Here is a 12,029-nt window from a genome sequence, read left to right on the forward strand (position 1 = left end):
ATTCTCCAGTTGATGGGCATCCACTCAGTTTCCAGTTTCTGGCCACCACAAAGAGGGCTGCCACAAACATTTTTGCACGTACAGGTCCCTTTCCCTTCTTAAGATCTCTTTGGGATATAAGCCCAGTAGTAACACAGCTGGGTCAAAGGGTATGCACAGTTGGATAACTTTGATCAGCATTCACTCTTGCAAAATCTTGTGTTCCAAAGTTTTTTTCCTCCTTTCCCCACCTTCCCCTAGATGGCAAGTAATTAAATATGTGTTAAACAAGTGCAATTCTTCTATACATACATCCATAATTATCATGGTGCACAAGGAAAATCAGATTAAAAAGGGAAAAATGAGAAAGAAAACAAAATGCAAACAAACAAACACAAAAAAAGTGAAAATATGTTGTGATCTACATTCAGTTACTACAGTCCTCTCTTTGGGTGCAAATGGCTCTCTTCATCATAAGATCATTGGAACTGTTGAGAAGAGCCGTGTGCATCAGAATTGAGCATCATATAATCTTGTTGCCAAGATCACAACCTGCTTTTTTAAAGAAAAATCTTGCCATGTTTGAAGGAGCCAAGAGATGGGGTGACATTGCAGAGAGGGAGAAGGGATGATTGAGAAGGAATTTAAAAGCTTTACAGAAAAAGGATAAAAGTCAGAAAAATTGAGTTCTAATCCCAGTTTTGCACTTAATTAGCTGTGAGTCCTTTTCTCACAGTCTGTTTTTCCCTCAATAAAATAAAGGGACTAGACTAGGTTCTTCCTAAGGTTCAGATGTCAATGGCAACGCCCCAGTGTCTCGGAGTCCTGTGGGCAGGCTCCCTGGGGCACGAGGCCCAAGGCCTGTGCCCAACCCTTCCAAGATGGCAGGAGCGGGGCAGGAGCTGCCAGGGCAGGGTGAGGCTGGGAAGGTTGCAAAGGTCAGCTCTGCCGAGCCGAGAGTGTCACTCACCAAGCAGGTGCTCCCTTTGGTTTCTCCCTCAGCTCCTGTGTGCCCCGCCCTCAGGCTGCCCATGACCCAGCCGGCCTGGTCCAGGCAGCAGGATGAGAGGGCTCCGATGGCGGTATACCCAGCTGGTAGGTCACGCTCCTCCTCTCCCCATTCCCCCTCACCCTCCCTGAGCTTAAAGCGGCAGGTGCCAGCGCCGGCTGGGAGGGGGACGGCTCACCCCATTTCTCCTCCTAAGGCCGGGCTTCTCCCGGCTCTCACTAACCCCTCAGCATTGCTGCCTTAGCCTCGGCCCACAGCCTTCCATTACTTTTAAGCCTTCCACTGTTGGGGAGGGAGGGTCAGGTGAGATCCCATGGTGGGACGGCGAGGCACTGGGCTGTTCCTGGGAAGTGTGGCTGTCCCTCCCTGGGATGGGATCAGCCCAGCAGGAGGTCTTTCTGAAGCACCCCCATCCCCTTGCCCTGGTGCAGGCCTGGGCTGACACTGCCTTCAAGTCCCAGGCCCACCGTAGCTGGAACCTGGCTTGGGGGAGGGGAAGGATGTGCCCTCTATCGGCAGGGGCCAGGTTCTGCAAGAGGCACCTGGAGGGGCTGAAAGGGCTTCAGGGTAGGGATCAGGCTGGCTGGAGAGGGCGTGCTGCAGGCACACACACACACACACACACACACACACACACACACACACACACACACACACACACACAGAGTTAGAAGGCCTCTGTCCTTGGCACCTGGAGAGGAGGCACTGTGGCTACAAGAAGGGCAGGGATTCGGGATGAGCTGGCACCTGCCTTTAAACCTGTAATCTGACCTCCACCCTGGAACAGCACAAGCTCAGCAGGGCCAGGAGCAGAGAAACCCTCCCAGTGGGATCACCAGAGGTCTCTGTGAGGAAACCACCTCAGCTGGGCCCAACTCCATGGGAAACATCCCCATGTTCCTCCCCAGGGAGCCGGGAAATTCATGTCCTTGGGACTTAGGAGAAGAAGAGGCTGAGCTGGGGGGAGGCTGCCCCTGAGAAGAGAGCCCATCCCGGGGGTGAGAGCAGCCTGCGGCCCTCAAAGGTCTCACAAGATGGTCCCGTGGGCGCCAGAACTGGGAGGCAATGGTAGAAGCTGGAAAGAGGCAGGGGCTGAATGTGTGGGAGGACTGGGCTTCAGACATATCTGCATCAGAGACCCAGTTTTGCCTCAAGAGTTTTTAGGGAAATCATTTTGCCTCATAAAATGAGGTTCAAATAAGATGGTCTCTAAAGTCTCTAGGACTTCTGCTTTCCTTTCCATGCTGTCTATCCCCAACAGCCCAGCCAACCAGACGACCCACTGCCAGGAGAGGCTGAGGATGAGCCTGTGCCCCCACTTGTGCCAACTGCCCAGGGCCCTGGCATTGAGGAGGCTTGGGTCCCCCCCCCGGGAAAGAGCAAAGTCCTTCATGCAGAGGAATTCAGGCAGGTATGGCTACAGCTTGGGATTTATGGACTTTGGATCTGAGCCGGGGCAGGCTGGCAGTGGGGAGGTCTAGCTTGTTCTTCTGGCTCTATTATTTAACTTGCTGTGGGAAACAGGGCTGGTTATTTTGCTGTTTTCCCCATCTGTGAAGATGGGGATGTTGGTCCCACCTGACCCACTGGTGGTTTGGGGCTCAAAGGTGCTACTGCTCCCCATGCTGCCCTGAGGCAGAGAACTGGAGCAGTAGTTCTGGCAGCCTCCCTTGGTTACCATTCCTGGTCCCAGATCTCCCGATGCTTCCCTAACCTCAGCTGAGGAAGAATACCCCTTCATGTCCTCCTTCTGTCCCCAGCTCATCCCCCACTTTCCCCCTCGGTTCACTGGCCACTCCTGGACTCTCCTTTACTGCACTGCAAGGGATGGCTTCAGCCTGAAGAGCTTGTATCGGAGGATGGAGGGCCAGAGCTCCCCTGTGCTACTGGTCCTCAGGGACAGGGATGGGCAGGTAAGCGGGGTCCGGCCTGACTGTGGGAGTCTCTTCTGGAGGGCTGGGGTAAGATGGAGGCGTGAGTGGTGAAGGAGCTCACGCTGGGGTCTTCCTGCCCCAACCTGAGATGAGGTTCTTCCTCTGGAGGCAGTCTTTCCAGAAGCACCTCACCTATATTCCCCAAGAAAAGGACAGAGTGGAGGAGAGGATACATCCCTTCATCCACAATCTCTTTTAATAAGAAAAGATTTTTTAAAAAAGCATCTTTTGAGAACTGCTCTGGGCTGGCTCAGTTCCCATGTTAGGAAAGAGAAAAAAGGAAATAATCCTTGTCTTTGAAGAGCTCATAGTATGTCTAGTGGGGAAGCAGAACTTGTCCACAGGAAACAATTAGAGAAAATGACAAGATAGTATGTAATTTGGAACTAAACTGCATGTTTCAAACTCCAACCGTCAAAAATGTTCAGCATGAGCTGGAGCAGTTGGAACGATTCCTAGAGGGGAGATTATACATCCTAGATCTTGAAGGAAGGGAGCAATTTTTTTTTTAAATTAAAGCTTTTTATCTTCAAAAATTGCATAATTTTCTTTTTTTAAAATTAAATTTATTTTATTTCATTTTCCAAAACATATGCATGGATAATTCTTCAGGGCCAATTTTCTTTTTTTTTTATATATTTTTTTTATTTTTTATTCATTTTTCCAATTTATCCCCTCCCTCCCTCCACTTCCTCCCCCCGATGGCAAGTAATCCCATACATTTTACATGTGTTACAATATAACCTAGATACAATATATGTGTGTAAATACCATTTTCTTGTTGCACATTAAGTATTAGATTCCGAAGGTATAAGTAACCTGGGTAGACAGACAGTAGTGCTAACAATTTACATTCACTTCCCAGTGTTCCTTCTCTGGGTGTAGTTGTTTCTGTCCATCATTGATCAACTGGAAGTGAGTTGGATCTTCTTTATGTGGAAGATTTCCACTTCCATCAGAATACATCCTCATACAGTATTGTTGTTGCTGTGTACAGTGATCTTCTGGTTTTGCTCGTTTCACTCAGCATCAGTTGATTTAAGTCTCTCCAGGCCTCTCTGTATTCCTCCTGCTGGTCATTTCTTACAGAGCAATAATATTCCATAACCTTCATATACCACAATTTACCCAACCATTCTCCAAATGATGGACATCCATTCATCTTCCAGTTTCTAGCTACAACAAAAAGAGCTGCCACAAACATTTTGGCACATACAGGTCCCTTTCCCATCTTTAGTATTTCTTTGGGATATAAGCCCAGTAGTAGCGCTGCTGGGTCAAAGGGTATGCACAATTTGACAACTTTTTGGGCATAATTCCAGATTGCTCTCCAGAATGGCTGGATTCTTTCACAACTCCACCAACAATGCATCAGGGTCCCAGTTTTCCCACATCAGGGCCAATTTTCAACATTCATCTTGGCATAACTTTGTGTCCCAATCTTTTTTCCTTCCCTTTCCCCTCTCCCCTCCTCTAGATGGCAAATAATCCAATATATTAAACATGTGCAATTCTTCCATACATATTTCCACACTGATCATGCTGCACTAGAAAAATCAGACTAAAAAGGGAAAAATGAGAAAGAAAACAAAAAACAAGCAAACAACAATAGAAAGGTGAAAACGCTGTGTTGTGATCCACCCTCAGTCCCAACAGGCCGCTCTTGGGGGCAGATGGCTCTCTTCCTCACAAGACCACTGGGACTGGCCTGAGTCCCCTCCCTGTTGAAAAGAGCCACAATAGGAACAGTTTTAATGAGAGAAGGGGAAGAGCATACCAGGCAGGAATAGGCTGAGGGATGCTCTGTGTGTGGAGGGATGGGCACTAGTTATAGATCCGAGCAGACACAGTCCTTCACTAAGAACCAGGCTTGGGTGGGGGCAGGGATGGGACGTTCCTTGGCCTAAGATTCCCTAAGGACACTCCTTCCCCTCCCTGCAAGGCCTGGGCAGATGCCTGCCATGTTTCTGCTTCCTGTTCCAGATATTTGGTGCCTTCTCCTCTACAGCCATCCGGGTCAGCAGCTGTTTTTATGGCACTGGAGAAACCTTCCTGTTCTCCTTCTCCCCACATCTGAAGGTACGGTCCCCAGGTCTGGGGGTCTGCCCTGAGGCCTCTGGGAGCACACCATTCTGTCCCCATGGACACAACTTTGCCAACGAGGAGGAAGAGAAGAGTGGACACTAAAAGGGCCTTAGGGTCCATCTGAGCCAGGAACTGCTGGGGCTGAATACAGGGAACTAGAAACAGGGCAGAGCATCTTGTGGTGGCATCCAGTGGCCATACCCGGAAAAGCAGCCTATTTTATCATTGGGTAGCTTTAACATGTGGGGAATTAACTTTTTTTAAAGGCAATCAAGGTTTTTAAAGTCTTGCCCAGAGTCACACAGCTAGTAATATTGTGAGGCTGGATGTGAATTCAGGTCTTCAACTCCAGAGCCAGGCTCCATCCACTTTGCCCCAAAGTTAGCCCTTTATTGAACCCCACTGTCCCTCTCTGTAACTTTTCTGCTGTGGTCTTAGTTCTGTTCTTCAGGGCGAGGCAGGAGAAGTCTGATAAGATATTTGAACAGGGGCCTGCTAGGTGCTGCCATAGTGCACAGAGTGCCGGGCCTGGAGGCAGGAAAACTCCTCTTCCTGAGTTCAAATCCAGCCTCAGACACTTGCCAGCTGTGTGACCCTGGACAAGTCACTTCACTCTGTCTGCCTCAGTTTTCTGTCTGTAAAATGAGAAGGAAATGGCAAATCACTGCAGTATCTCTGACAAGAAAACCCCAAACGGAGTCACAAAGACTCAGACATAACTGAAAAATGACTGAGCAAAGGTACTTGAACCTAGCAGTCCTGAGAAGTGGTTTGTTATATAGGTTTTATTTAATCTTGGCTTTGATGTTAACTCCTTATGGGAGTCTTAGTAAGTCATTTAATATGTCTATCTCAAAAAATTTCTTCAGGTTAGACATTTGTGGAAGTTTTTTAAATTTTAAAATATTTTATTTTAAATTTATTTATTAAAAATAAATAAAATATTTATTCTTTCAAATAAATGCAAAGATAGTTTTCATCATTTACCTTTGTAAAATTTTGCATTCCAAATTTTTCTCCCTCTTTCTTACCTCTCCCCTCCCCAACACAGCAAGCAATTCTTCTAAATACATTTCCAAATTCATCATGCCATGCAAGAAAAATCAGATCAAAAAGGAAAAAAAAAAATGAGAAAGAAAAAAAATCCAAGCAAACAACCACAGGAAGTGAAAATGCTGTGGTTTGATCCACATTCCACCTTTTGGTAAATGGCCCTTTCCATCACAAGTCTATCAGAACTTAGGCAGTGAAGTATATCCAGTGGAAGACCTGAGTTCAAATCCCACTTCTCACACCAGCTGTATTCCTTTTTTTTTTTTTTTAATTTTATAATTATACATTTTTTGACAGTATATATGCATGAGTAATTTTTTTATAACATTATCCCTTGTATTCATTTTTCCAGATTTTCCCCTCCCTCCCTCTACTCCCTCCCCTAGATGACAGGCAATCTCATACATTTTACATGTGTTACAGTATAACCCAGATACAATATATGTGTGTAAATCCCATTTTCTTGTTGCACGTTAAGTATTGGATTTCGAAGGTATAAGTAACCTGGGTAGATAGACAGTAGTGCTAACAGTTTACATTCACTTCCCAGGTTCCTTCTCTGGGTGTAGTTGTTTCTGTCCATCATTGATCACACCAGCTGTATTCCTGAACATGTTAATTGATTTTTGGCTGCCTCAGTTTCTTCATCTGTACAATGGAGATATTTCCTCCCAAGATTGTTGTAAGGATAAAACTCTGCAGACCTTAAAATGCCTTATAAGCTCTGCTTATTATTATTGTCAAAAAGACCTTGCTAAGGTCTAATGATGACACTGTTTGCTTAAAAAATACCACCAGAGTGGTTCCCCGTTGCATTTAGGATGAAACAATTTTCTTAGCTTGTCATTTAGGTTTTTCACAACTTGGTTCCTACTTAGCTTTCTAGCTCATTTCAAGCCACACCCTATCACAAACTCTATGTTCCAGTAAAACTAGCTAATGTTTTTTTCTGCTGTGTTCAGCAGTTCCTGACTCCTTTTGTGTTTTCTTGGCAAAGATACTGGAATGGTTGGCCATTTCCTTTTCCAGCTCATTTTACAGATGAGGAAACTGAGGCAAATGGGGTTTAAGTATTTTGCCCCAATTCTAGTGTCTGAGGCCAGATTTGAACTCAGGGAGGCTCTTGCCTCCAGGGCTAGTGCTCCATCAACATGCCACCTAGCTATCCTTCCAATTTGGCCCTTTAAAAAAAAAAAAAAAAAAAAAAAAAACAAAGCCTCAAAAACCTCATGTACACCTTTGATTGCTTTTAATCTTGGTAAAAATTCTATGAGATAGGCAGGCCCGAGATCATCATCTTCATTTTTAAGATGAGGAAACTGAGTCTCGGAGGAGTTTGGATGATCAATTGAACATTTGCCAGCCAGCAATGAGAGGCCTGGGGTTGAAGGTCAGCTTTCCTGCTCCTCAAGCTTTCCCCACCACCCCAATCTTTTTCCACATGGCTTTTTCTTAGCCGGGACAGGAAAATGATGTGCCAGAATTCTAAATTCAGAGAAATGCCAGGGACTAGCAGAAGCTTTCCTTCCAACTCTTGCCATCAAGTGGCCACCAGTGGTATTGCTAAGTGCTTGGGTCCACATCACTAACAAGTTATTCTTCTGGTTGCAGGTATTTAAGTGGACCGGAAGTAATTCTTTCTTTGTGAAGGGAGACCTGGACTTGCTGGTGATGGGGAGTGGCAGGTAGGCCTTCTATAAATCCTGCTGGGACTCAGGGGTGTTGTGCTCTTCCCTGCTCTTTGGAAGGGACAGAGGGGCTGGTCAGATCTATAGATCTTGCCAGAGGGTTGCTCAATATTAGCAGAGTTGGAGATAAAACAATTCCTACAGGGTGTGAACAGCAGAACAGTTTATTAAGTTCCATCCTTCCCCTTTCACTGGAAGGCAAACACGAGCACTACATGGCAGGTGTCAAGGCTGACCTTAGAGATCTCCTTCTTAGCAAGAGGGTGACTCTCAACAAAGCAGTTGAGACTTGAACATGAGCAAGACCAATCTGACCCACAGATTCAACACCTAAGGAGGCAACAGAATTCTCCCTCAAACAGGTCTCCTCTCCTCTTTATCACTGACGCCCAAAGACTCAACATTACAGGTTCGTTCCTTGGTAGAGTTAAAGGTGGCCTTTTAAAATACTGCAAATAAGAGGTGTGGGTCTGAATATGGAAACCATAGGTATCCCTTTCTAGATGTTTTGTTCAATTGTTTTCCCACCCCCTCCTCCTGCTTTTTATTTTAACATAAACGATGATTCTCTAGAAGGGAGAGGATGGCCATCTGGGAAATGTAAATGATGTAAAAACTACATCTGTCAATAAAAAAGTTTTTAAAAAACTGAACATTGCAAATACCCTCTGTAGTGTAGTTAGCTAGGTGCCCATTTCTGAAACTGAACATGAATCAGTTCTATCCTATGGGTATCTGACTTCGGGACTGGCAGACAAAAACAGAAAAAGGTACAAATAAGGGATGTTCGGAGCCCTAAAAACACTTCGTCCATCACATCAAAGCTATGGTGGGGGATGGCCCTAATTGTCAATCAGGACTATTTAAGCCAAATGTGGTTTGGTGATGAGAACCAGAAGCATTCCTGATGAGCAGGGCTCTTTTATTTTTTTTGTCTCCAGTGGCCAGTTTGGGCTGTGGTTGGATGGGGACCTGAACCATGGCGGCAGCCGCCCCTGTGCAACCTTCAACAATGAAGTCCTGGCGAGCCGGGAAGAATTCTTCGTACAGGAACTGGAGGCCTGGGTGTTGGGCTCATGTCCCCAGGCTGGCAAAGACTGACCTTTCCACTGTTGCTCACTACTTCTTTCCCTAGGGTAACAGCATATAACCTTCTTTTTTTTTTTTTTTTTTTTTAATTTTTTTTTATTATATATATATATATATATTTTATAATATTATCCCTTGTATTCATTTTTCCAAATTACCCCCCCTCCCTTATTCCCTCCCCCCGACGACAGGCAATACCATACATTTTACATGTGTTACAATATAGTCTAAGTACAATACATGTGTGTGAATATCATTTTCTTGTTGCACAATAAACATTAGAATCCGAAGGTACATGCAACCTGGGCAGACAGATATTAGTGCTAACAATTTACATTCCCCTCCCAGTGTTTCTTCTCTGGGTGTATCTACCTCTGTCCATCATTGATCAACTGGAAGTGAGTTGGATCTTCTTTATGTTGAAGATTTCCACTTCCATCAGAATACATCCTCATACAGTATCGTTGTTGAAGTATACAGTGATCTTCTGGTTCTGCTCATTTCACTCAGCATCAGTTGATTTAAGTCTCTCCAACCCTCTCTGTATTCCTCCTGCTGGTCATTTCTTACTGAGCAATAATATTCCATAACTTTCATATACCACAATTTACCCAACCATTCTCCAACTGATGGACATCCATTCATCTTCCAGTTTCTAGCTACAACAAAAAGAGCTGCCACAAACATTTTGGCACATATATGTCTCTTTCCGCTCTTTAGTATTTCTTTGGGATATAATCCCAGTAGTAGCGCTGCTGGGTCAAAGGGTATGCACAGTTTGATAACTTTTTGGGCATAATTCCAGATTGCTCTCCAGAATGGCTGGATTCTTTCACAACTCCACCAACAATGCATCAGTGTCCCAGTTTTTCCACATCCCCTCCAACATTTGTCATTATTTGTTCCTGTCATCTTAGCCAATCTGACAGGTGTGTAGTGGTATCTCAGAGTGGTCTTAATTTGCATTTCTCTGATCAGTAGTGATTTGGAACACTCTTTCATGTGAGTGGATATAGTTTCAATTTCTTCCTCTGAGAATTGTCTGTTCATATCCTTTGACCATTTATCAATTGGAGAATGGTTTGGTTTCTTATAAATTATGGTCAGTTCTCTATATATTTTGGAAATGAGACCTTTGTCAGAACCTTTGTTTTTAAAAATATTTTCCCAATTTGTTACTTCCCTTCTAATCTTGTTTGCATTAGTATTATTTGTACAGAAACTTTTTAGTTTGATGTAATCAAAATCTTCTATTTTGTGATCAATAATGATCTCTAGTTCTCCTCTGGTCATAAATTCCTTCCTCCTCCACAAGTCTGAGAGGTAGATTATCCTCTGTTCCTCTAATCTATTTATTATCTCCCTCTTTATGCCTAAATCATGGACCCATTTTGATCTTATCTTGGTATATGGTGTTAAGTGTGGATCCATATCTAATTTCTGCCATACTAATTTCCAGTTTTCCCAACAGTTTTTTCCGAATAATGAATTTTTATCCCTAATGTTGGAATCTTTGGGTTTGTCAAAGATTAGATTGCTATAGATGTACCCTTTTTTGTCCTTTGTATCTAATCTGTTCCACTGATCTACCGGTCTATTTCTTAGCCAATACCAAATGGTTTTGGTGACTGCTGCTATATAATATAGCTTTAGATCAGGTACACTTAGACCACCTTCCTCTGAGTTTTTTTTCATTAGTTCCCTTGCAATTCTTGACCTTTTATTCTTCCATATGAATTTTGTTGTTATTTTTTCTAGGTCATTAAAATAGTTTCTTGGGAGTCTGATTGGTATAGCACTAAATAAATAGATTAGTTTGGGGAGTATTGTCATCTTTATTATATTCGCTCGGCCAATCCAAGAGCACTGAATGTCTTTCCAATTATTTAAATCTGATTTTATTTTTGTGGCAAGTGTTTTGTAATTTTTCTCATATAATTCCTGACTTTTCTTTGGTAGATGGATTCCCAAATATTTTATACTATCAACATTTGTTTGGAATGGAATTTCTCTTTGTATCTCTTGCTGAGCATATAACCTTCTTAAGGGGCAGTCTAAGTTGTTGGCCCGGCTTCCTCGGTTAGCTTTGTGAACATCCGCTGCACCCACTCATCAGAAAACTTGTATAACTAGGGAAAGAATATGGGGGCTAGAGCTCATCTTAGAAATATATTCCAGTTGCAAATGGGCAGCCCTCTTCAGAACTTCCCAGATAACCTGACAAAAGGAAGAAAGTTCCCAATAAAAGACTGCTCCACTCAGGGTCCAGGGAACTGGAGAACTCACTTTACTCTTTACTTCCCTATGGACACAGTGACCATGACGTTTCATGGCTGCTACACTTCTCTGCCGCAGTCCAAGCAATGCTCAAATTCAGGAGATGATTTTAGAAGTGGCTTAGGTGGGGGAGAGATCGAACACCCACTATGTATTATTCCCTTGTTTAAGATCTTCCAGCTGCCCAGGGCTGCTCTACCATAGTTACAAACTACCCAAATCCACATCAGGCTGAAACCCAGAATAAACTCTTTATTCCAAAAGTACAACAGAGTCAAGAGGGGTCAACGTTATGAATATTTTCACATGCCTGGACAATTTCTGTTACCAAAAGGAGTTACCTGTCTAAGAGACAGGGGAGGAAGACTGTGGTTTTATCAAGGAGAACATCTAAGAAGGTTCCATCTGAAATCTCCTTTGCTCCTGATTGATGCTCAGGAGAGGCTGTGAGTCTCTGGGCACGAGAAACTAAGATAATTCTCCTGGTCAAGTACCTGTTTTCCCTCTTCTGTTAAAATACTTTTCCCTTTCATGGCTTTTATTCCTGTGAAGTTGGGTCATAGAAATGAAGTTACAGACTGAGCTAAATGCCATCCACACTCACAGGACCAATGGGTTGATGAGAGAAGAAAACATTTGTGGCCAAGATGAAACAGGTTTCTCTTCTTCGATGACAGAAGTCTCGGGTAAGCCATGGGCCCAGGATCCGATGGGTAATGACAAGTAGTGAGAAAGAAGTCCTGGGAGAGCAGGATGTTTGGTTGGAGATACATTCATAAAGCTTCACTGCTGTATTTCTCCACCTCTCTCTACACGTAATCTTAACAAGAGACTATTTAATTCCAGTGATAGAATCACCAAAGTTTGCACACCAACAGCAAAAGTGTTTCTTAAGCACAATTTTAATGGAACAGC

General features: G+C 43.9%; 1 protein-coding gene across 1 annotated transcript; it reads left to right on the forward strand.

Moving 5' to 3' along the window:
- The first annotated feature begins 981 nt into the window (after positions 1 to 981).
- On the forward strand, positions 982 to 8,849 carry TLDC2 (TBC/LysM-associated domain containing 2). The gene is made up of 6 exons (XM_074292602.1): positions 982 to 1,074; positions 2,250 to 2,399; positions 2,749 to 2,901; positions 4,906 to 5,001; positions 7,672 to 7,745; positions 8,690 to 8,849. Exons 1-6 carry the CDS (start codon positions 1,042 to 1,044, stop codon positions 8,847 to 8,849), a joined length of 666 nt encoding a protein of 221 aa, XP_074148703.1. The 5' UTR covers positions 982 to 1,041.
- The last annotated feature ends 3,180 nt before the right edge of the window (positions 8,850 to 12,029 follow it).

This window comes from Sminthopsis crassicaudata, chromosome 2 (assembly GCF_048593235.1).
Source record: "Sminthopsis crassicaudata isolate SCR6 chromosome 2, ASM4859323v1, whole genome shotgun sequence".
Lineage (NCBI taxonomy): Eukaryota > Metazoa > Chordata > Mammalia > Dasyuromorphia > Dasyuridae > Sminthopsis > Sminthopsis crassicaudata.

What these genes read in the sequence shown, in the direction of transcription:
- TLDC2 (XM_074292602.1), top strand. Translation starts at nt 1,042, where the DNA reads ATGAGAGGGCTCCGATGGCGGTATACCCAGCTG. An exon ending in ATGCAGAGGAATTCAGGCAG is followed by an intron (nt 2,400 to 2,748) that starts GTATGGCTACAG and finishes TTCTGTCCCCAG; the next exon opens with CTCATCCCCCACTTTCCCCC. An exon ending in CCTTCTCCCCACATCTGAAG is followed by an intron (nt 5,002 to 7,671) that starts GTACGGTCCCCA and finishes TTCTGGTTGCAG; the next exon opens with GTATTTAAGTGGACCGGAAG.